This window comes from Micromys minutus, assembly GCF_963924665.1.
Source record: "Micromys minutus genome assembly, chromosome: 5".
Lineage (NCBI taxonomy): Eukaryota > Metazoa > Chordata > Mammalia > Rodentia > Muridae > Micromys > Micromys minutus.
In genome coordinates this window covers 4,002,739-4,028,859 of record NC_137974.1, presented here as the reverse complement: position 1 = coordinate 4,028,859, position 26,121 = coordinate 4,002,739, and the positions used below count along the sequence as shown (strand labels likewise).

Genomic DNA, 26,121 nt, shown 5'->3' with positions numbered 1-26,121 from the left:
CTGAAGTAATAATAATAATAATAATAATAATAATAATAATAACAATAATAATAATAATAATAATAATAACAATAATAATAATAATAATGTGTTAAAGTTTAAATAATGGTAAGTTTGCAATTATCATTATTTTGGCCACAGGCCTGGGAATGAAGAAGCCTGAAACTTTGGGGAACAATTGTAATTCTTTGTGGGATGCAGTTACTCTTTTGAACTTGATCTGGCAATGATTATATAATGACTACATAATGTCTTTTTTTCTACCTGCTTTAGTATCAATTAAAGACCAGGCTAGTGAAAGGCTAGTGAGCATGAGAAGAGCGTGTGAAGGGTGAGTGAAGAGAGAATGTGAGGTGTGTATGGAGAGTGTGTGTGAGGTGTGTATGGAGAGTGTGTGTGAGGTGTATATGGAGAGTGTGTGTAAGGTGTGTATGGAGAGTGTGTGTGAGGTGTGTGTAAGTTGTGTATGGAGAGAGTGTGTGAGGTGTGTATGAAGAGTGTGTGTGAGGTATGTGTAAGGTGTGTATGAAGAGTGTGTGTGAGACATGTGTGAGGTGTGTATGGAGAGTGTGTGTGGGGTGTGTGTCAGGTGTGTGTATGAAGAGTGTGTGTGAGGCATGTGTGAGGTTTCTGTGAAGTGTGTGTGAGAGTGAATAGAGAACGAAGAAATGTGTATGAGTGTGGGAGTTTGAGAAAAGCAGAGTGTGCAAGAGAATGCAGAGTGTGTGCAGCCTCAAGCTGTGGGCGAGTAAGGAGGGGGTGGGGGAGAGAAGTTGCCTGTCATCTTGTACCCAAAGTGTAGTCTGTGTTTATCATGTGCCTTCCAGATAGATATCCCTGCTCCCCGTCGAGAACTCCAGTCCTGTGTCGAGGCTGGACCATGACAAAGTCCTATACCCTGCAATCCCCACTATTCTCCATAGAATTCATTTGCTTCAACATTAAACACCATTTGTTCACCTATAGGTGTGTCTCTAGTGGCTAGAGGAAAAGGGCAGAGTTTCTCCATGGAAGCTTTAGCGAATGGCAGCACTGCAGTGTCTCTGGTGTTACAGCATAAACAGTCATAAAACAGAACAGCCACAAGCACTTGGTTACCCTGAACTGGGAAAGGCCACGCAAACGCCGCTGTAGCTTTCTTAGGACAAAAGCTTTCCAAATGCCCATAGTGAATCCTACACCCGAGGAACTGGAAAACTGAGACGCACCAGCAGAGTGTCTTAGAAATCACTAGGCCCAGGCCCTCGGCTTTCCAGCATGTCTGGAATGGAATCCAGAAATCTGTTTCTCAAAAGCACCCATGGTGATCTTAAGAGCTACCACATTAGTACATGTGGGTATTTAATACACATAATTATCTTAGATACATATGATTATGGCTCATGAATAATTCATGGTTTCGAATACAGTTGGAAATAAAACTTCAGTGTATCTCAGGAACTGTCTGTGTAAGTGCTAACAGGAAGTGTCTCTTCCTTCCAATCACTGCACAAACCTACCTCCGGCTCGAGGAAGTCTGGGTGAAGGAATAATCACTTTTCCACTCACGTGGACAACATATGCATCCTGAGTCTCTGCTATATACTTTGGAGGCATTATTTTGCACAATCCAGTTTCCTATAACTGGTGTAAGCAAAAGACAGCCACACATCTCCTGGCACTAACTGAGCCTGTGTAATAAGAACCTATGAGAAACATGTAAGTGCCCTTTACAAACAACATCAGAAGGAAATGGTCTAGTGATGTCGGGAAAGAGAAATTTTCCTAAGGTAATCATGTATTTAAAATCATGATTTCCATGTATTTAACAGTTTTCAATACTTCAATTTTTCATCGCAGAAGTAATACATGAATATGAGTTATTAAAAGGAAATAGAAAATGTAAAAGTTTATGTAATAAATAATGATGTCCTAGGTAAGTAATACTTCTCTCAATATGAGTTGTCTCCAATGTATCTTCCTGGGAAACTTCCTATTATTGGTAAACATTTGTTTTGGAAGATAACTCAAGTGAGCTGTGGTTTACTTCAGGGGATGGAAATTAGGAGGAAGCAGAAAGGTTAGATCTCCTTATGTGAGTTTCTCTGGGCCTTGGCATAGAGGAGGTACCATTCCTTTAGTCCATGCAGCTGTGTCTGAGCTCTGGACTAAACATAAAACTGGACCAGATGGCTTGGCCAGGCCTGAAGTGGCTCCTTTATGGGTGCCCACATGGCTCCTAGTACTCTTTCCTCTTGTTTGACAGTGGCACTCAAAGAAGGCTTGGAAAATGCTTGCCAAGCAGGGTAGAGGCTCCATTTGCCTGAGTTTCCTACTTCCAGAGGACAAAGGGGAATCTTCAGAGTCATGCACCAGACCTTATCACTTTGCCTGGAAGACAGACTTGATTATGAGTTTCTTTCTCACCATGGCTTTTCCCCCTCCAAACAGAGATATTTTCCCCTAAGTGGAGTACTATGACCTTCTGTTTTACTCTGAGTTTTCTTAATTAAGATCATCCTTCAAAGCCCATTCATATTAATTCTTACAAATCCAACTTAATTCTTTACCAGCTAAATTCAGTTTTACCACATTCTTACTGATGAACACTTAGGTTATTTTAGTGAGCATCAAACTATATACATGTATGTACATATAACACTATACTAAAATATGTAACTAGAAATTATTGTCTAGTATATGCTCATATAGATATTCATATATAAATCATGCTTAATGATATCAAGATGCTACACACAAGTAATATCACTCCTAAAACTATGTATATTGAACCACAACCTCCTTCAACTGAGTATCAAAAAGTCTTGTATAGTCTTTTGATCTCAGGCACCTCCATTGATAAAACTGAGACTGTAAAGTTTCCCCAAAGGCCCATGTGTTCACAGTTGGTCCCCTGGTAATATTACTGACAGGTAGCAGAACTTTATAGAGAAGGTATCTAAAGGGGGGTCTTTATGTCTTTGTTGTGCCCTTGAAAGAGATTATGGGACCAAAGTCTTTTCTTCTACCTTCTCTTGCTTGGCCAGAAGGTTAATAGTTTTGCTCCACCATGTACTTCTATTAGGATGTAGTACATTGGCACAAGCCCAGAACAACAGAGCTAATTGATCATAGATTGTACCCTCCAAAACCGTGAGGCAAAAGAATATATATATATATATATATATTGATATATTCAATATATATATATATTGAAAACTAATAAACCTATCACCCATTACCACTCCATCTTTTAATCCTATAGTGCTCTAGATATCTGCTCCTTCTCTGGGCTACCTTCTAGAACTTTCTGCCATGAAAACCATGATCTTCATCAACTAAAATCTAACAACTTTATAGTCATAACACTGTATCATAAGCTCTCCCTCAGGAGTAATAACACCTTCTTTAGCCCCCACACATACCCATGGAGAGACACCGTACACATACCTTACAGAAACACGTTTAAATTTTTCCTCAAATATAAAACCATTACTCGGTTAATACCAAAGTAAGAAATAAAGCTTTTGTTACTTGCCACGCATGTGGATGTTAATAAGCTCCGTGAGCAAAAGTTGGGGATTAACAGGATATGCATATAATATTACAATATCGCAATGAAGACATGTCACTTACAAAGGGTAACAGCACCTTCACCGTGAAGATGAACTAAACAGCCAAAGTAACATCACAACTGGAGGGGACATTAGCGTTGTGTTCCTTCTGATAGGAGGCACCAACAGTGTGTGGTACAATTCTATAGTAGTGCTTATTAAAATGCATTTCTTTAGTCTAACAGTGAGAAGTGTCAGACAAATCCAATTGGAAGGCTATTCAAATAATAAAACATCATGGATGGGGGAAATCAGACCCTGAAATAGAAGAGAGACTTGGAAGGAAGATTGGAGATTTCTAACAATGTGCTTTACATGTTTGGTACTATAGGATGCTAATTACCCGCTGTTGGTAATTATGCCACTGTCACACAAGCTATTAAATTCTCCTAGATAAAGGTGTCAATGGCAATTATACTGTTTCTATATCTTGTCTTTGAGGTGAAAATGATTTCAAAATAAAAAGGGAGGAAGGTCTCCTTTTAATGTATTACTTGAAAGGCATCTGTATTTTAAAAGGTGTTTCCCCTGTGCTTCTGAATGAGTTACTGTCTTTGTCACTGTTCCATTCCTGGGGAGAAACACCAAGAGCAGGTCAGCTCTTACAAAAGGAAGCATTTAGTTGGGGAGGGGGTTGTGTAGAGTTTCAGAAGTTCAGTCCATTATCATAAACCAGGTAGAATAGTGGCATACCTGCTGGGCAGTAGTTCAGTCATTTCCTGATGCACTGGCAGACAGACAGACAGGGAGAGTGACAGAGAGGGAGAGACAGAGAGACAGAGGCAGACACACACACACAGGCGTGGGGGGGGGCTGGAATGGGCTTTTGAAGCCTCAAAGCCCACCCCACTCACTGAAACACTTCCTCCAACAAGGAATAACGTCTACTTCTTGTAATCCTGGCCGAGAGTTCTACTCCCTAGTATCAAAGGACTCAAATCTCTGAGTCTCCTGGGACCATCCTTATTAAAAGGACCACATTTCAGTTCTGCCCCATAGACCTGAAACCACATATTAATGCAAAAATGCATCCAATCCAACTTTAAATGTCCCCTCAATCTACAGTCTCTCAACATTGTCTAAGTTTCCAAGGTAAAGTGTCCTCTGAGACAGAAGGCAATCTCTTTGGTCTCTTTTAACTGTAAACCCTATTTTAAAAACAAAAAACAAACAAACAAAAAAAACCCAAGAAACAAAAAACCAGACTTCCCACTTCCAGCATACAAAAGCACAGAACATCCATTACCGTTCCAAAAGGGAGGAAGGGAGCACAGTGAGGAAAGACTGGACCAAAGCAAGACCAAAAACCAGCTGAGTGAACTGTGAACTCTGCATCTCCATGTCTGGTATCAAAGTGTTCTTCAGATTTGCAACTCCCTATAGCTTTGTTAACTACCACATAGAGTTTCTCTCTTCGGGATGTATTCCACGACTCTGGCATCTCCACTAATTTGAGATCTCCACACTTCACCTTCTTAGCTTCACAAAATGGCCTCTCTAAGCCTCTATGCAGAGGCCCCTCTCACATGCACCTGGCCTCAAAGGCTTTCCTTACCCAGAGAGGGAGATTCCACAACCCCTTTCTTGTATCTTTGACTCTAAAGCCAGAACCATGTGGCCAAAGCTGACAAATTCTACTGCTTGATGGTGCTAGTATTTGGCCCATGTTTCGGTTACATATGCATCAACCGTCTATGGTTGTTGGTTTCCTTAAAATATTTAAGATTCTTGAAAATTCCTTTTCAGAAGTTAGAAGCTGATCTTGGTGTGGTCTGGCTCTGAGGACACCACTCTCTTTATTCTATTTAGCATCAGGATTTTCTTTAAACTTTTTAATCTCCCTGAGAGACTGGACTTAGCTCCATGACACTTTTCTCCTCTAATGGTAGATTTTCTATTTCTCCTTTTCCAGTTTGGTCCTTTTTGTTATAGATCTGCATAAGAGTGATCAATTCTAACCATGGAAAACAGTCTTAGACTGTCTTGAAATCTCTGAAACACCATGAATCCAAAACTCTTCAATTTATCCTAAGACAAATGTTTAGAATAATAGCAAAATGCATCCAAATTCTTTGCCAAAATATCACAGGAATGGTTTAAAGCACCCAACGCCTTTCCTAATATCAAGTACCAAGTACATTCTGCCAACAAGCAACATGGTCATGCCTGCCACAGCAGCACACTGTTCCCTAGGACCAACTTCAGTCTTAATCACTCTTGTATTGCTGTGGAGAGACACCATGACCAAAGCGACTCCTACAAAAGAATGTAACTAGGGTTGACTTACAGCTTATAAGTTTAGTCCATTGTCATTGTAGTGACAAAATAAAGAACAAAAGCAACCAAAGCAAGGAAGGCTCTATTTTGGCTCTCCGTTTGAAGGTACCATCCATCATGGCTGGAAAATCATGGCAGCAGGATCTTGACACAGCCAGCTAACACTGCATTCATGTTCAGTAGACAGAGAAGAAGAGGTGATGTTTCTCCCCTCTGTATGAAGCAGTTGGGACTCCCAGCCCATGCAATGGTACTGCCCATATCAACTAACCTGATCTAGATGACCCCTTACCCATATGCCTAGAGGCTTCTCTTTCAGTCTAGACTTTATCAAGTTGACAATATTAACTTATGTTAATATTTCTTATGTACCATTTCTCATGTGCATGTCCCTCCTTGCCCGAAAGTGGGCCAGCAGCCTCTTTGGTCCCTGTACTGTTGGTAGACCATTGTCTCTGCCTATTTAGAAAAACATTCACTTCGGTGGTACTTGTAACAATTAGAATATAGCATCCTCTTTGCCAGTCAGCTTTCTTGTCCACCATTTCTCATTTGCAGAAAAGTCCATCCTTCCTCCCTGCAATGGCTAATCTCAATAGTCAACTTATTGAGATCTAGAATCACCTAGGAGACAAGCCGCTGGGCATGCCTGTGAAATATTATCTTGACCTACCCACTGTAAATGTCACCATTCCCTGGGCTGGGGTACTTGACTATATAAAGAGGAGAAAATCAGTTGAGCATAAACATCTTTTCTCCTCTGTTCCTTGGGTGTAGATACAAGATGAGAGGCTACCATCAGCTTCTGTTGCTGTGCCTCTGCCACCATGGCAGACAAGAATATCATCCTTTAGCCTAAACAAGCCCTTTCTCCCTTAAGTTCCTTTCACTGTGCTATTTTACTATAGCAACAGAAAAAGCAAACACCACACTCCCTATGTCAACTGCTGTCATCAACAGATATCCTACTTTTCCTCCATATAAGCCTTTCCTTCCATTACACTTACCTGAACAAATCTCAGGCCCAGACCGAGTCAGACCAATATTCTGCCACAACCATGACTCTCTTCTGGTGAACGTTGTATCTTTACACAGACAGACAATTTAGGAACTCTCCTCCTGTCACTGCATTTCATTGTTCTCCTCCTCAAGCTACTCAAAGAGCTTGGAATCTTTACCCCCCCACCCCCCCACCCGCTCTAGTTCCTTTCTCACACAAATCCTTACTTTCTATCAAGGTAATTTTCTCAAACTCATAGACACTTCTCCCCTCTCCTTCGGTATCTCAGTAGCAAAGCAATGGAGGATTGACAAATCCCTCCCTCTCAGCACTGTCTCCCTCCTTAAGAGAAGCTACCATAAACTCCCACCCAGAGCCCTACACAATCTCATTAGGAGTTTGTCTATTTGACTGTTATCTCCTCAGATAAAGTCTCAAAACAGCTGAGTAGTTACTTCTTTAAAATGCAAAGAAGAGGGAAGGAGAGGAGGGAAGGAATGATGAGGATGGTAACAGTGATGGTGGTGGTGGTGGTGGTGGTAATGGTGGTGGTTTCCACATAAGAATAAAATCAGGTTTCTTTATGACCCACCTACTCTTGTGTAGCTACTGCCTATCTCATCAAATTCGCAACCTCTTCTCCAATTTTCACCCCAACTCACATATACAACTTCTTTTTGGTTGATTGAACTACTATGTGATGATCCCTGAGCCAAGAACCCTTGTCTTGGTGGCTGGCATGGCCAGACCCAACCTCTCTTCTCAGTAGTAATAGAGAACTGAAAGTTCTCTTTTGGGGACTGTGTCTCTTTTGATTTCCGTGACCCTATCACTTTCTTAGATCAATCAAAACTCGCAATAACAGAGCTCTTCCACCCTGGTCTTCTCTCAAATCTACAGTTTTTCCTAAGTGATGTTCACCCACTCCCATGGCTTATAGCAATTTCTAAATCTGCATGGCCTACACATTTGCACAAATTTTACATATGACCACCACCTGCATATATCTTTGGCAGTTTGCCCATCATCTGAATTTTCATATTTAGTCATGGAATAACATTCACTTCCTCACAGAACATACCCAGAACCTAGGACATATTATCAATCAATGAAAGTGTGTTTCCTGACAGTTTTATCGATACATTGATACTTTTCATTTCAATTATAAAATTTTCTAAATATTTTCTTCTTAATTGCTTATTTAATGACTTAGTTTTCATAGAGTTGGCTTTTCATATTATGGAAGAATTTTTGGGGAATTAGGTCTTTATCTCACTATATCTTAGGCAATGTTTGCTCATAGATCACCATTTACAAGTATTTTGTTCACTATGCTTTCTACTAAAGTGTTTAATGTATTATGTTCTTAAGTCTTTTTCTCTTTACAGCTTCTAGAATTTAGTATAGTATTTAGAAAGGAATAAACCATAAAATTATATCATATCATTACATTCTGCCTGTGTTGGTTCAATACAATTTGTCAAATCATCCATCTGTTTGATCCTGATTGAGAATCAAGCTATAACACTCCTGGGCATATACCCAAAAGATGCTCCAACATATAACAAGGACACATGCTTCACCATGTTCATAGCAGCCTTATTTATAATAGACAGAAGCTAGAAACAACCCAGATGTTCCTCAACAGAGGAATAGATACAGAAAATGTGGTACATTTATACACTGGAGTAGTACTCAGCTATTAAACACAATGAGTTCATGAAATTCTTAGGCAAATAGATGGAACTAGAAGATATCATCCTGAGTGATACACATGGTATGTACTCACTGATAAGTAGATATTAGTCCCCCTCAAAAAAAAAAACCAAAAAACAAACAAACAAACAAAAAAAACAAACTTGAAATACCCATGATACAACTCACAGACCATATGAAACTCAAGAAGGAAGATCACACCAAAGTGTGGATGCTACAGTCCCACTCAGTGGGGGAAGAGAATATTCTCTGGGAAGTAGATGGAGGGGTTTCTGAGGGAAATAGGAGGAGGAGGGCAAAATGGGGGCCAATTTAGATATGAGAAGAGATGGGTGAGAAATACAGGTCAGAGATTTGAAAGTAGGTGTGTAGCAGTGGGGGAGGGGAAACTGGGGGTAGCCACTAAAAAAAAAGAAAGGAAGGAAGGAAGAAAAGAAGGAAGGAAGGAAGGAAGGAAAAGAAGCACTTGCTTCCATAGATAGCTAAGTCTTAAATGCTGAATTCTCATATGACTGTGGATCTCCCTGTGGATTTTCTATAACATTTAATGTATATATTTATCTATTGGTTACAATACTACTAACATTTGGCTATACCTATCAGTGCTTCAAAATCCGTATATTTTTATCACAAACTAATTTCAGTTTTGACTTCTAGTTTCCCACATTAGCCACTTAAAAGCTCTCTGTAGTGTCTGATACCTATAATCCCAACACTCAAGAGGCTAAAGTGGAAGGATTTTGAGTTCTAGGCCAGTCTAGGCTACATAGCAAGACTTTGTCTCAAAACTAGATAAAAGGTAAAGGGAGTATTTAAATTCTTATAATTTTAAAGAATCTTACTGCACAATTTCTAGTGTTACTATGTTTTCAAGAGTTGAGGCTCTCCGGATTTGGAGAGACATTAGGAATAAGTACACTGACAGTGTCTGAGGTATCAGCCATGGCTGGTGCTCTAGAAGTGTTCACAGGGAACGTGTTCTCATATACCAGGTGCAGGGCTTCCTCATCATGTGACACAATTGTTATTCCATTCCTTTACTCCTGTGTCAGTCTTCTGATTGATTCATTTCCACGGAGAATTAGCTAAATAAATGACGAATTCAGCAAAGCCATACTCGGTATGAGAGATCATAATAGTATTTTGTCTACTTTTTGTGTCCTACATACATTTCAAATCATTGTTCCTAAAGATTTATGTTTCATTTTCTGTGAGATTATGTATTTTATCTTCATAAAATATTGAACGCTTTTTACCTAGAATTCAATTTGTCTCATATTAATACCGCTACATCTGTTCTCTTTTGTTGGCATTTATGAATATATTTCCCATGCTTTTGATTTTTAACTCTTTTATTAATGTCCCTCATAATAGCACAGTTAGATATATATTTTTATGCTGCCCAAGAGGATTTTTAGAACTATATAAACATGATTTATATACTTTTTGCAAGCATTAGCTTGTTAGATTTAATATTTTCCTTTCATGTGTTTTATTGTAAAAATTCAACAATCTCTGCATTTTGCTATAGTGACCACATTGTCTCTTGCCCTACTTTCTCGAGGTTTTCTAACCCAGTTTGTACAAAGGGCTAATGTGCACAACTAAATACATGCACAGTAAATTTTCCGTCAGCATCTGGAGCGCGCAGGCCTCTGTTCAAACACCAAAGGAAACCGTGCCCAGTGCAGCCCGGCCCCTGCTCTCACATTTGTGTCTCTTACAGGGCTATGCTGGGGGACTTTTCTCCAGACATGCTTTCTCCCAAGTGTAGTATGTTCACCAGGGACACTTTTTAGCTCTAGACCTGCCTTTGTGACTCTCTTGAATTAAAAAAGCAGTTCCAGGCAGAGTTGACCCAGCTCCGAGAGTAACGTAGACAAGGTCTACCGAGTGGAGTCCACACGCAGCAAGGGCCTGTGAGGACATTCATACAAAATCTCCTGGTCTTTCCTGAGAACAATGCTTTGTTCACTTTTGACTGGCCTTTGCATTCTTGGCTTTGCTATTGGGAGTCTTTCCTTTCACGTTATCTGTGACACACATTTCCCCAGAACCAGATAAAGGAAGGTCAGTCTATGATCCATTCTTGTTTGTCTCTCTGAGGATCATGGGAGTTTGTTAATAAGGGTGATGCGGTTGAGTCAACACAAGGCCCTGGTCTTGGTACATCAGCTAACATCTGGATGTTCTCTTCCGACGGAAACTTAGTTCAAACAACAATTTGCCTACCAACCTCTTCCAAGCAACAACTAGTTGATTATCAAAAGGTTAGAAAGGTCTTGCTGAGTCATTTCGAACATTCAGAGGTGAGCGGAGCAAGGAACAGGAGCTGAGTCTGGTTACTAACTGGCTGAGAACCCTGAGCATTAGAAGAACTGGATCTCCTGATTAGGATACAGGGAGGTGCTAGGTACCAAAATCAGAATTCCCTGGGTATGTAGTCTATTGCCTCTCTAAATGTAACCAGGATTGCTAGCAACCATGGTCCTTTAGTTATATACCAATACGCTGGGTTAGATATTAATTGCTTGCTAGAGCTGTTTCCTCTTCTTATACAGTTCATGGGTCAGCAGGAAAGCACAGAGATTGAGGAGAAGGGAGAAAGCATAGTGTACATGTTATTGTTAAACACGGGAAGTTATTTATGGAGGTTGTACATGAGAAAATGGATGTAAATCCCTTCAGCTGTGAAAATCTAGATGGATAAATAAAGGTGACCTGAGCCATCTTGGTTCAGGGTGTGTGAGCGGCACTTCTCGGTACACGCACGTCTCCTTTCTCCTATTCCGCACATCCTCCTTAGGGTTCTGAACCCCACTGAGGATGGACTTCAGCACCCAGGGTTCTTCTGTGCTAGGCTTGTTGAGGCTGACTCAGTCCAGCACTTCACCCTGGGAACTATGCTGGTTTCTTCAGTGGACCACATCCATCAATCTCCCCATGAGTGGCAGCCATCGGTTCTCACTCTACTGTAACTTGAGGAAATGGAGACCCGGCGGGGTTTGAAGAAAGAAGTTAGAGTTTGGACTAAGGAAGTCAAGGCTGGAAGACTCTTTCCTGCCAGGAGGGAAGCACTAATTCTGGGTTCCAGAAATGAGATAACTGAGTTAGATTCTTTTACAATGCAACACTGGCTAGTGTTTATGTTGTGTCAGAGAGAAATGAAAATGAACCTGGCTTTAATGTCTGGGCCTTGGTGTTCTGCCGAAAGCGAGCAGTTCTGTGCACTAGTAACAGGAGCGAGGTTGCTATCAAGTCACGTGTCTTATAACAAGTGTAGAGCTGCGCTGTAACATGTCTGAACATAGAAAAGCACATAACCTTCTGCAAACCTTAACAATGACTGGACACCCCAGACTCTGCCTATAAGGAACAACTGCCACTACCTTGTCGGTGACAGTGTGGCCCTCACTCTCACTTTTTCCCTTTTTTTCTTTCTAAATGATCAGTCATATAACAACCCCTGATTCCTGATAGCACGGGACTCAGGGCAGAGTTTCCTCAAACTTTTCATTGGCACAGGCCCAAAACCTGTAAAGAGTTCCTGCTGAAATCTTACTAAGGCACCTCATGGTACCCCACAGTTCAACTATGGAGACTGGACTTCACTTTTAGGGCAATGGGAATAGGAAATAATCAAATATTTTGAAATAAGGCATGGCATGACCCAGACTATGTTTTTAAAAACTAAATTAGGGAATTGTAAAATGCTCAGTGGGGAGGGTGCCAGGTCTTACCACCTGAGCTTAGTCTCTGGAACACAATGGAGGGAAAAACCAACTCTCTCCAACTTCTGTATATGCATATGCACAAGACACATAAACAAAGCAGTAAATAAACGTAACTCATAAATTTAAAAACTAAGCGTGACAGAATTTGAAATGAACAGGAGTCGCCAGGGTCTCCAGGGAACAAGCATGTTATAAATTGTGGGGGGTGTGGAGGTCAACCTTGTGAAGGAAAAGGTTGAACAAAAAATGAGGAGCCACAGGCTCCTCGAAGAGTCCTGATCTGCCATACATTCATTAGATCCAAGATGGCTCACAGAACACCAAAAAGGAACAGAGGCCAGAGCAATCGCTGCTTCCCCTATCTGCGGTGAAAGTCCACACAGATGAGGGCATTCCCCACACTCCTTCTGAATTACCTCATTAGGCGGGGCTTTCATTGGAGCCGGGCGATGGTGTGGTGAGATGTGATTGGCCAATGATTTGGGGGCTTGGGATTGGCTCAAACACTGTGTAGAAGCCTATGTTGTGGGTAAAAATCTCAAATCTGCACCCTGATGCTGGTGTCCAGAGTCGGACTTCATCACCTCTGACCCCCACTCCCATCCTTGGTCCTGGTCCCACAATGAGTACCAACAAGAGAGCAGTGTTCACAGGAACCTCAAGAGGCGATAAGTGCTAGGCTAACGGCAGGATAAAAGCTGATGTACCCCAACAGCAGGATTGAACACTCAGCAGTAAGAAACTCCCTCAGACGGAATCTGTTATAAGCTGTTCGCTTTCATTCTGAACAAAACAGGCACAGGAATTTTATGTCTCTAAGTTTGCTTCATTAGCATAAGCTTGGAAGTTATGAATAGGATGACTTTCCAGTCACCTTGCCTAAATTATAAAGCGCGGGGTTGGATTAACGCCTACCACATGGATTAGGGAGCACTGAAGCCCTTAAGTGTCTTTCAGAAGTTCCCAGGAAGGGCATCAGAAGTTTTGCAAGCCGATTAGGAGGCAAACTTGGGGCTAGAGTGTGCATATTCAGCAGACCTGTCTGGATTCTCAGCTCTAGGAAAGCTAAAACAGATGCAGATGTGGCTCTGAGGAACTTAGCACACATAACTATTCAAGTGAAAGGAAAAGACACGTGGCTCCAATGGAGGAGACGGGAATTTTTTCTCATATTACAGTCATGGGGCAGAGCTGGAGGCGGGACAGGGCAATCCTTGGGAATGGGCTTGGTTTCAAAAGGTTTTCTAACCAAAGGGTTTATTATTATCAGTTATTTATTTGTCTGTTTGTTTGTTTATCTTCTTTACATCCTGATCGTTCCCCTCCTTCTCCCCCGCCACAACCAAAGTTTTTAGAATCGAGACCCTTTGGCTATCAAGGTAGCTTAGTGGCTGGACTTGACAACCTTGATCCCAGAGTAGAAGAAAGCTGATGTTGAAAGTTGTTCTGGGACCTTCACATGTATATTGTATATGTACACATACACACACACACACATACACACACGTGTGCACACAAACACACAACATTACATACATTAGTAAATTAATAAAATTTTAAGTGAACTTGTTGCTCCCGGAGAGAAGAGTACACACCTCAGATAGATCACAACCCAGTGTCAGCTCCCCCTTGAGATCAGCTATACGGTTAACCAGGGTCGAACCTAGAGAGTGGGGGTGTTGCTCCTGTTTGATGACTGGAGAAAACACGAGACATAGTTTTTCTAGCCTTTCTTTTTCCCAAATTTAGAACTTAATAGAAAGAACTAGAAGGCAAATTTGGTCCAGTTTGGCAAGGGCTGCCTCACCCTCTCCAAGTCTTACCTCGAGTAGTCATATTGTCCCATCGACCCACCTACCCCGCCTTCCTCATCCTTGTGGCGCCCTATGCCCTCAAATTATCTATGTTTCAAAACTTCCCCAAATTTAGGGACCTCACTTTGGCTGAATTACTTTTTATCTCTATGACTTTGGGAAATTTCAGATACCCAAGGCTATATCTGTAAAGGAGGGAAAAAAATGCATCTCTAGTAAATTTAACCTGAAGATTAAACATTTTTTTAAAGGCTCAGTGTTCAGTGCAGAACCTAACATTCCATTTCTCAACTCCATGGCAGTTTCTTATTACTCTGATTTGAAAGGACTGAGCATTTAGTACTTCTTAGATGGCATAAATACTCGATCATTTACAGTAAAGAATCACTAGGAAAGTATTACAAGTTTTAAATATTTAAAGCATAGCCGAGGCATATGTGTCCAGAAAAAAATCTTCAAAGGTTGCTGCTTTTTCCTAATACCAGCATACAAATTGCTTCACCGTATCCTACCCTTGCTATCCTTGTTAAATAGACTCAAAACCCAAATGTAGCTGGGTATGGTTGCACACACCCTTAATCCCAGTACACAGGAAGGCAGAGGGGCAGGCAATTTTTAGTGAACTCAAAGCCAGCCTGGTCTACACTGCAAGTTCCAGGACAGCCAGGGTTACATAATGAGAACCCATCACAAAAGACAAACACCAAAAACAAACACCGTACAACTAGAAAAATCAAAAAACACATAATTATAAAAATGACAATACTCCCAGAGTTGTTATTAAAACTGGAGTCAGTGTATTATTAGATTTTTAAAAAATGAGGACACAAAGTTGGGAAATGAAATTTTTTTAAGAAAAAAGAAAGGAAAAGTTAAAATATTGAGATTTATGTTATGCAGTGTTCTAAATAAGCTAAATCACGAATATCTCTTTGTTATTGAAAATAAAGGCTCATTCACTGGTTGGGCATTCTTTTGCACCATCAGCTAATATGGTAGCACCACACACATACACACACACACACACACACACACACACCCCAAAAAAAATCACACATTTGGATTTTTATAGGCAGTAAATAGAGACTAAAAGTAACGATAGAAAGTACTATGTCAAGGTTAAAGGCCCATTTCTACCCTCTGCTTTCAGGTTCGAGAGTCCTAGAACTAATTCAGAGTTGTGAAATTGGAGTCTGTCCCCAGCCAGAGTGTCAAACTTAATGCATCATTAATCGGGTCTGCTCTCAGCCGCCAATCGAAATAGTCACAGCCATTGAATTTTTAAGGGAAAGACGATGCTGCAGAAGTGCATTGTAGAGGTCTTTTCAGAAAAGCCATCCTATGTGCTCCATCTGCATGTGCAATCTGCTTGTGTATTTTCAGCCAGCTTGCATGGGCAGATTAATGCGTACAATTAGAAAGCAACCTCACAGGCATTCGATAAACTGACTTCATTATTATACTCAGGAGAGCGCCTTTGGTTGTCAATAAAAGCCTAGTTTTCTGCCTGTTAGCTAAATAATTGACAACACTAAAAATAATCAGAGGCAAATGAACAGTCAGGAACAAGGTACGGAGAAAGAACCCGATAGGACACACCTTTTCTCCGGTTCTCCAGCAGCTGGATTTCACAGTCCACTCAAGCCCACAGCTGCCCTTCCCAACAGCAAGACACCATGTTCCTGGTCGGCTGTCTGCACCACGCCCACAGCATGCTTAAACTCGAGAGGGATCGAACCCTTTGAAACAAAGGCTTATCTGGTTTCTATTTTGTGTTCCTTTGCCTGACCGCTTCAAGAGAATCGAATTCGTATATGAAAGGCAGATGGGCTCACTGGTTTGGTGAAATCCAAATCTGGTTGTTTTGCGCTGTTAGGATTCTAAAAGTTTTGCTAGACTTTTTTTTTTTTTAAAAACCTACTATAAACTGGTTACGAGAAAGTGTGACACTTTTCCACAGAGCAGCCACCTTTCCTAAGAAATCCCCCCTAATAGTTTCAGCCAAACGGTAGGCATTGGATTCAACCGCTGTTGGCCCCTCAATTTCAAAAGTAATTCAAAAGACAATATTCTTAAAAGAACAAGGAAAAACCCCACACACCCTTACATATCTATACTTCTTGTGTTCTTCAATAGGCTTTAAAAATCAATTTGAGATACTTCTCATTTTTTAGCCGACGTCCCTTTTCTCCTGGCTAACCAGGACTTTCGTGATAAGCAGGAGAAAGAGAAGGAGCAAAATGTGCATGTAATTGAATTCAGCTCCGCTGATCTTGTGAGGTGGCACACAGCAAAGCCTTTTCTTCTCTGTAGAATAGGGGTGATTGATCTTTAGCATTTAGTGAAACACAACTCAGGAATGTGGGTTACTTTGAAAAGACGGGAGGCTGAGTAGCCCAGCCTCCAACCTTTGAAAACTCCAAAATATGTCTCCTACCTCACCTTGCTTGCCCTGTCTCAAATCCGCCAAAGGAAGGCTCCTTCAACTCCTCAGCCCTGATCTTAACTTGGTTAAGGATCGAGACAGGGGGTGAGAAACTTCTATTCTTGCTGCTGAGTTTCAACACTGCCTGACAGAGGAAGGCTGAGCCCAGTGCTCTGAGAACACTAGAGGGTGCTAGACTTGGGGAGGAAGTGCCCTCTAAAATGTCCTGCCCCTTCTCAGCACGTGAGCTAGATGGATGACAGGAACAGGAGTGGCTGAGGAACAACAAGCACTCAGTGAATGCTACCCATGAAGGTGCGAGTCTAGTCACTGGTTCTACTGGGGACAGATATCCACCTTACTGTCTCTACCAAAAGAAATTGCCTGATTCCATCAGACAAGGCCTCCTATGGTACCATGCCATGTCTCAGAAGATCCAGGGATATTTAACCCTTTTTGGACTTTAATACTTATCCTTGGCTCATTGGAAAGATGTGATCATCCTTATTCTGAAAATAATCAAGCTAACAAAGCACTGAAGTTCAGAAGGGTTCCAGAGCTGAGCGATGGGGCTGAGATTTGGAACCCAAAGGCATGGTTCTGACTTGGCATTTAGAATGACATTGTAAAATAAAAAGTACTTTGCTTTTGCCTTCTTATAATCAAGGCTCAGATAACCTACCAAAGGTTATGTTTGGACAGGGGTTTCTCTCTGAACCAGTGGTTCTCAACCTTTCTAACACTGTGACCTTTTAATACAGTTTCTCATGTTGCGGTGACCCCCAACCATAAAATCAGTTTAGGTGCTACTTCATAACTGCACTTTTGCCACTGTTGTGAATCATAGTGTAAATATCTGATATGAGACCTCCCCCCAAGGAGTCTCGATCCACAGGTTGAGAACTGCTGTTTTCAAGTACAGCATAACAGAGTAGATTATTCTGCATTATCAAACTGTAGTGTTAGCACATTAAGTACTATTACTCAAGAATCATGCTAGAAAAAAATACCTTGGTTTATAATCATTGGTTTGGAGTGTCAAAAAATAATAGTAAATAATATCTCAATTCTCAGCTAGAAAACTACAATGGTAAACAGACCTTGGCCCACTAGATAAACACTACTCAAAGGCTGCTTGGATATTCCCCCTCAAACACCATATACAACAATATCCTGGAGAGGCACACAATCAATATACAACAATATCCTGGAGACCAGCCCAATCAGCAGCACCCTGGAATCTAGCTTATTTATTGGGGGAAAGTTCCTCAAATTCAATCAGATGATAGTTCATTTGTTGATCACTGGAAATATTTTGATGAATGTCAAGTGTCCTGATCTCAGATTCCCAGAGATGACAGAGTTCAATTACATGATCAATGTGGCACCAACCATCCAACACCCAATGTTTAAAAAGTTATTTCCTAGAGGCCAAAATCTGAACAATAAACCTACAAAGAAACAAAGTAATGACGTCATACACTTACAGCTGATGGTGCTCTCGAAATGTGGCTCTTCTGATGTCTTCTTGAAGTTTTTTTTTCTCCTCCAGTTTATTACTCTGAAATTGAATGTTCCAAAATGTGATCTGTTCTGGAAGCTTTTAACATTTAAGTTGCTCCAACCCCCAAAGCCTATGTTCTAGTGGCCCCAGACATCTCAAGGTAGTCCCCTCTCTCATAACCCACAAGCTCTACACAGAAGGCCTAAAGATCCTCCCGAAGTTCACCCCTCACAACTTGACTGGCTAAATCACAGAATCAAAATTTCCCATTTTTATTTCAGCTCAGCTGATAGCAAGATCTATTTTAAAAGAAGTGAACTTTGTGAAATGTTCTGATGGAAATAATAATTTTGGTAGCAAGCATGTCAAATTAAAAAAGAAAAGGCCTGGTTAAACAGTTCATACAAAATGTGTGTGCACGTGTGTGTGTGTGTGTGTGTGTGTGTGTGTGTGTGTGTGTTTATCATGGTTCTACCAAATACTAAGGAAAGGGTTTCCAATAACCCAGCCCAACTTCCCTCTGACTTACACGCTTAAAGCTGTTGAGAAACTGAGTAGTGTTATGTCTGAAAAAAGCCATCCACTTGAGTAGAAAAGAGTTTTTTTTTTCTTAATTAGCTGTCTAGAGAGCCCTCTGAGATGTGACTTCATATTTGATATCACTGTCACCATGGCTTTGGCACATTTTAACCTGATTTAAAGAACCAAAACCACTTGCCTTTTGCCTGCTGCGACACTACTGTCTTTTTAAAAATGTGCCTAAGAAAAATAGATGACATTCTTAGACAAAAAACAAAATGCAATAAGGAATAGAAACAAGTTCTGCAACACAGAAAGAAAGTGCAGCTTTGAATAAGTTCAAAAGCAGCCGGGAGGCAGCTAGGCATAAATAAATAAATGAATATCAGATTTACTCAGGGAAGATCCGTGGAAGAGAAAAGGAAGCATGGCTTTTAAATTCCGAAATCAGTCTGGCTCTGCCATTCAAGGATGGGAAGCTTTGCCACTTTTGTTGGGCAAAATAGATGTTTTCCATTCAAACAGACAGACAGACAGACAGACAGACAAAACCCTGGAGTAAGTATTTCAGAGTCCAGGGAATCAATTATGCACCTAGCAATTCAGCTGTGAATGACTCCAGATTCTAGGAAGGAAATGGAAGGGGAACTTAACATTAAATAACTATTATAATCTAAATACCGTCCCAACCGTGAGCCCAAACAGGCTGCATTGTGAGGCTTTCTCCATGTCCCTGGGGTGGAGGCAGCAATACGGTGGAAGACCGCACACAAGCAGAACATAAACCGAGTGTATTGAGTAAACTAATTGATAAAATGGATTTTTATATCAGCCCAAATTCTTAGATTTCGTCAGATCCCCCAAACATATTCGCACAAATATAAATGTGGAAGGAAACCCAGTCAGGATACTACCAGGGGCTGAGGGACAATATGTCTAAATCACATGCTTTCAATGTTTATCCAATGCCCTATTATATGAATGCACTATACTATATTATATACCATGATTTATATATTTATGGTATGAACACAGAAGTACCGATCTAATAAAAGACATAGACAAGAGAGCAATGGAGAACTAAAGTTAAATATGCCAAAGGAGGGATGCTCAGAAGTGAAATAGTAACAGTCTCAGAAGGAGCCCCACAGAAACCTAGAAAGGTGCAATTTGCAATACGGAGGTCTGGAGACTTTTGCCATTTGTTGATTTGATTTACTTCATTGCTGCTTTGAGGTTTCAGCTTTTGATTTCACTCACTATAGAATCCTGAGCCCCACACTCCACGGGCAACAACTGTGGAAATCAGCAAATGCAAAAAAGCAAATAGATAAAAACTAAATAGTCATTTGGGTAAGAGTTGATGCAGGAGGGCTTACAGGAGTTGGACAAAAGCATAGGTTGGTAGACTTTAAAATGGCCCAGGAGTCGTGTGTTCCAGCCACTCTCGTCCTACGGCATCTTTAACTCTGCCTTTGCTTTAGCATCGAGACCCACGGTGACCCCTCTGCTCCCAGCCCACTTGCACTCCTAATGTCTTTGCTTTGCAGAGGTTGGGGTTGAGACTTGACCTCCTCCTGCCTTGGCCTCCAAGAGATACCTGGGATCACCTTTTCTGAGGTATGTGAGATTTAGACGTGTGCTCCTGAGTATTTATGAGGGATGTTTTTAAATCCGTAACTTAGGCAGGCTGTGATTTAGAGTAGCACACAACGTTATGGTTAACAAGTAGATGTTGGCTAATATAAAACACAGCCAGAAAAACACTCTTGTTTTTATTTTGTCCCATGTTGCCAAAGTTGGCTTCAAATTTCCTGGTCTTCCGCCTCACTTTATTTCCAAAGCTCTGAGATCATAGGCACAAACCACCATGCTCTCCTTAGGAGAATTTATTAAATTATTTTTAAAAATTTAAAATATTTAAGAAACAAAGTAGACAGCATGCCTCTCTAATATGCAATTTACCACAGCCTCTAAGACACCTTGTTCACTGGGGTATAAGGACCTGATTTATATGTACACTTAATGCAATTTTAAAATACTCTATGATTTAACAGTTTTATAATTTGAATAGTTGGCCATAATCTTTCACACTGGAAAACTCCTTTGAAAGTGTCTTAAAGCTTAGGGGAAAAATATTAGCTTTTTTTTTTTTTCCAAATTTAGTTACAAGGGAGACTTCAATATTCCAGGTCTCATGAAGTCATTGACACGCGTGGCATTTCTAGGAATTATTGTATTGTATTTTTTCTGTTGAGAACAGCATTGTTCATCTTGGCTACATCTATACCAGAAAAGTATGAGAGAAAGAAACCAAGCTTGGTGTACAAAGAAGCAAGCAAAGAAAGGATCTACAGCTGCTCATTTTCTTGGTCTGATGGGCACAGAATCTGTGCATTTAAAAGCAAAAACTCTATTTTGTTCAAGTGATTATCAAACTGGGTCCGTGAATTCATATTTCAAATCAAAGGCTAAGGAGAAAGACTGTGATTCTTGGGATGGAGGAGTCGAAAGCAGACTAGAGTACAGAAAGGTAAGGCGCTAGGGTAAGGAAGCTAAGTAAAAGTCTGTGGTGAGCAGAAGACAGGGTAATGTCTGCCAATGGAGCAACCATGAGGAAATCAACAGTTCAAAGCTAAGCTTGTGCTATATAGTAACACTCTGCCCATGAACAAAAGGACAGAAGGAAAGTGAGAAGAGGGAGAAAGAAGAGAGGGAGAATGAGAGGGGAAAGAACAAAAGGTAACAAAAAGTAAAGACATTCACAGCCTAATGGCCACTGTTGCTATAAAACAGTAGAAGTCTATAGTGCAAACGGATGAAAGAGAAGGAAGTAAGGTAAGATCGTGGTGACTGGGGCCCAGAGTCCAAAGGAAATCTCCTGGACACTGGTCAGTGCCAACAGTTCAGCTGGATCAGAAGCCTGGAAGTTTGAAGAGCCCAGGAATGCCACGTGCATCTTCTCTTCAGCCATGTCACCAGTGTGAGTTCAATGAAAGTGACATCACCACACCCACTGAGTTTGTGAGAAGTAACAGTAAGCCTTGCCTGCCTTTCAAGAAGCTGGTAGACCAAAATCAATGAAAGACTATTAGAGAGTTTCTTTATTCCTTTACTAAAAGCTGAATGTGAGGGATGGACACAGCCCGTGTGTGCCTTTAATCCTGGCACTTGGAAGGCAGATGCAGCAGGGTCTGTATAGTGAATCCCAGGTCAGCAGGGCAGAAGAGTAAAACCCTGTCCCAAGATAAGCTAAGAGCAAGTCATCATGCTCAGGACTGTGCACATGTGTCCACCAGTCCTGCCCCTTCTCGCTGTACCCACTTTATAAGTAAGGCAAATGGACCCCAGGGAAACCAACAGCCTATACTCTAAATGCCTGTGCCCCAGAGATACCATTCTCATTCCAACATCCGGGTATTAATTAACGAACGCCCACTTCATCTCAACATCCAAAGACTTAATGCCTGTATCAACGCCACCTCAAAGTAGTGCTGCAGAGTGTAGGAAACATATTTCTTGGAAACCTGGTGTGTCTTGAGAATTGACAGGGTTTGAAATATTTCCCAGTTCATGTAGTGCTTAAACAATTCCATGAATGTTGATTTTTGTCCTTAAAGCCATTAGTCCTTGCTACTTACTACTTGCCTTTCAGGACTAGGAAGCAACAGGTATGATGCGCTAAAAATATGTATATGAATGCATTTACATCTAATGTGCATAATTTATATTCTACCGGTGTGTTCCCACAGCACGGAGCAGCATTCAAATGAACTATGCTTCTTGGGGTCTGTAAAAAAGCACACTGGCTGCACTTGCTGCAAGCGACTTTGGAAGCCACAACTTAAGGAACCAATAAAGGCTTTAGATGCCACTTGAATCTCTAGCTGTTTTTTTTTTTTTCTAACACTTTCCAAAGTTATAATGATAGAGGGAGGATGGGAGAATTATATGGAAGTATGTGGCAAGGACATTGCCTTGGGAACTATTGCAGAAATAAACAGATAACAGAGTAAAGTAAATTCAAGGGGTAGGGGGAGCTCTTCAGTATGGACGTGGAAGGTCTTCATCTTTCAAGTTTGTGAATACTGTAGCTATGGGAAACCAGATGATTATTCCATCTATGTGATTATGAGTAGAATATAACAGATTCACTCACAGACATTTCATTTGTCTGACAAGATTATGGTGGTGCCCTATGAGAACTGATTACTGTAGTTTATACAGAGAGAAGTTCTTCAAAGACCGGTATGTGGGAAGCTTGATCCCCATGGCAAGCAGCCGTCACTGTGGGGGCTTTGAGGAAGGTACTGGCCTGTGGGGCTCTGATTTAATGCATACAGCCGTCCACAGATGTATTAACAGACACTAAGAACACCTGAGGGAATCTCAGGGATTTGCCAGACTCCTGAGTGGCAGTAGTTACTTGGCTCTGCGTTGGCTCACGCTTCCTGGGCAGTAGCCATCTGCTGGGGGAGGAGGGCAGAGTTCTGCGGGTTTGTGTCCATGCATGTGTTTGCTGTGCATTTGAAAGACTAAGTGCTTCATAAACGTGGTCATTATCACTTCTCCCAGCCATTATCACACTGGTAATGTAGAATGTGTCACTACTAGATAGCTAATACCCACGCTTCTGTCTGACACAAGCTACTGAATGGGCATAGGGAGCCATGAACAGCCTCAGATTCATATTCAACAGAAAGGTCTGGGCCCGGTGAGAGTGATAAACCAAGTCCCATTTAAATTAATGCTCCACAATTCTTCATAGGAATCAGCTTAAAGAGCTTGGCAGGATACCGTTTGCAGTAGGTCCAAGGTAGGCTCAAGAGAGCCTGCCCATCAACAAGTCCCAGGTAATGCCAATCTGCTTATTACCCTTTGGTCGGAAAGGCTAGTGAGCTGACCCTTCTCCATCACGTTCAAATTTATATCATTATTATCAATTTAGGAAAGGTAACCCAATTAATGTTTCCGTGTCCAAAGTTTGCTGTGTCTCTCTAGCTGTGGGATGGCCTGGAAAGAGGACTCATCGCTTTTGCCTGAGTGTTAAAGAACAGAGTTTCACCCACCCATGAAGAATGTATGTTGTTGAGCATGAAGCAAACAACCCACAAGCCAGTTGTAGAGACGTATAGTGAAAAGTGGTGTATGTATAAGAGGTGGAGAAAGGGTGGTTTCAGTAAAACTCTATGTGTAATAGCCAACTGGTAGTAGACTGCTGAATCAACAATTGTAAATAAATTAGCTGTGTGGGTTTTTTTATATTTTTCCAGCATTTTATTACAGTTTGTATGAGCAAAGCCAAGCTTGATGCCACCCGAATCACTATGGCAACAAGCTGCTCTTGGAGTTGGGAGATGGTACTTGCAGAATAATTTTACAGGAAGAGCTCTGAGGGAGTTGGGAGCCTGCCTGAGGTCAGACAATGGCGGATACTTTCCAAGAAAGAGTAGAGAACTCCTTCAAGGGAGGAGCAAACCTGAATTCCCTTGCAGTATCCCATAAGCCATTAGATTCCAGTCTCCTTAACTCCAACTGCTAAAAACATCTATTATGGCTAGGTGTGGTGGCTCATGCCCTTAATTCTAGCACTCAAGAGGCAGAGGCAGCTACTTTCTGTGTTCTAGGCTAGGCAGGGCTGTATAGTGAGTCTCCAAATAGGTAGGTAGGTAGGTAGGTAGAGATAGATAGATAGATAGGTAGATAGATAGATAGATAGATAAACAGACAGATAGACAGATTTATTGCTTAAAATGGGATTTAAAATTTGAACAATACTTAATCTTTAAAAATAAACAAGAGGAGAAAAGGAAAAAGAGGAGGAAGAAAAAGAAAAATAGGAAGGGAGAAAGAAAATAAGAGACAGGAGGAAAAGAAGTAGGGGGAAAGGGAGAGAGATGGGAGAAAGAGAAGGAGGGAGGGAGGGAGGGAGGGAGAGAGGGAGGGGAGAACAAGCAGGCCACAGACAGGAGTTCTGTTTCTAAGAAGCAACTGCAATAGGTGCCCTACATGGTGCTCAGAACCATGCGAAAATTCCCTGATCTCAAACCTCCAACACTAAGCCTCACTTCCTGTTGGCCTTTGTCGAAGGGGACTAAACTATTGCCATATTGCTTCTTGTTCTCTAGCAAATGAGTATTCGTAAGAGATTTTCCCCAAGTTCTGGATGCTACTAGAAACTTAAGTATGGGTTGAGAAAGTCTGACGTCACTGACTCTAAAAGGCCAGTGCACGCATGCTCTTTCTCTCAGTTGTTCTCAGCAAGAAGGTTGTGTTCACCTTCAACGCTCATTCCCTGGGAAACTCTGGATACAAATTTGGCCATGGCCCGCTGACTGACGCTGTTGCTTGTTGCTTTGCCTTTTGGCCAACCACACTGCTTAGAGGTGAGGAGGTGGGTGTGGTGGCTCAGACGCCCAGGTTGTTGGAAAACAAAACCAGTTATTCCAATTATGCCTGTGGGTCCGGGAGCATCTTATCTTTCCCCTCTCTGTCATTTCCTCATTTGCACATTGGAAAACAGCCACCTTCTCATATTACAGTGAGGGTTATGAGTTGTGCTCAACTGTGTCTAGAGGAGAGCCTGACGCTGGCCCTCAGCATCAGACAACCTCCCCCACCATCTCCTCACCTTCTCCCTCTGGATGGCCTTCATTCTTTGGAGCTCAGCTTCCTCAGCTTCCTTCCTGATTCGAATAGATTCATCTCTCTTTAGCTGAATTGTATTGAGATTACAGAGGAAAAAAGAAACAGTTACCATTTTCCAGTCTGAACTTCTGGAACACAAAATTATGATGAAAGGCAAATCACAGTATTGTTTGTGTTATACATCGCCATGATTATAGGTTGTTACTTTAAGCCACTTAGATCTCAGAAAATGACCAGGTTGCATCTCCTGCTGTCTGAGAAATCTCAGTGCTTCTCCATGGGTATCTATCTATCTATCTATCTATCTATCTATCTATTTATCTATCTATCTATCTATATACCTACCTACCTACCTATCTATCCATCCATCTACATACATACCTACAAATATACCTATCATCTACCTATCTACCTATCTTGCTCACTTTCTCTCTCTCTCTCTCTCTCTCTCTCTCTCTCTCCCTCACTCTCCCCGTGTGTGTGTGCATGTGTGTGTGCATGTGTGTGTGCATGAGTGTGTTTATCCTGTGTGTACACAGGACAAAAAAGTAGACAATTATTCCTTATTATAAAACTCATTCTATTTATTGCAAAAATCACTAGTTATCTTAAATCATTTTTATAACACTCACATCGCTAACTTGGAAAAAGCAAAACCATATTCTGGGAATGAAAACATCTCACACTATATCTCAAACTATAATTAATATGTAATTAATTTGAAGGACTGGCTTTAATCAAAGGTCATGCACAGTGCACATGACTTGGGTAAGAATTCTAGACGTTCTCCTCACTGCCTGGCATTTTTTAAATTTTGCGAATTACATTTTGCAATTGATTGGATTTTGAGTCACAGTGTTATTTCATGGTTCTGCAGAAATGTTGGGGCTG

General features: G+C 41.2%; 1 protein-coding gene across 1 annotated transcript in view; it reads right to left on the bottom strand.

The window, feature by feature from the left end:
- Positions 1–26,121, bottom strand: part of EPSTI1 (epithelial stromal interaction 1) — a gene marked incomplete at its 5' end in the record, with an annotated part of 96,576 nt that overhangs the window by 47,662 nt on the left and 22,793 nt on the right. The window contains 2 exons of the mRNA XM_080917057.1: positions 18,047–18,120; positions 25,214–25,297. Of these exons, the coding sequence (XP_080773183.1) occupies positions 18,047–18,120; positions 25,214–25,297 (158 nt within the window). The remainder of the gene's footprint in view (positions 1–18,046; positions 18,121–25,213; positions 25,298–26,121) is intronic.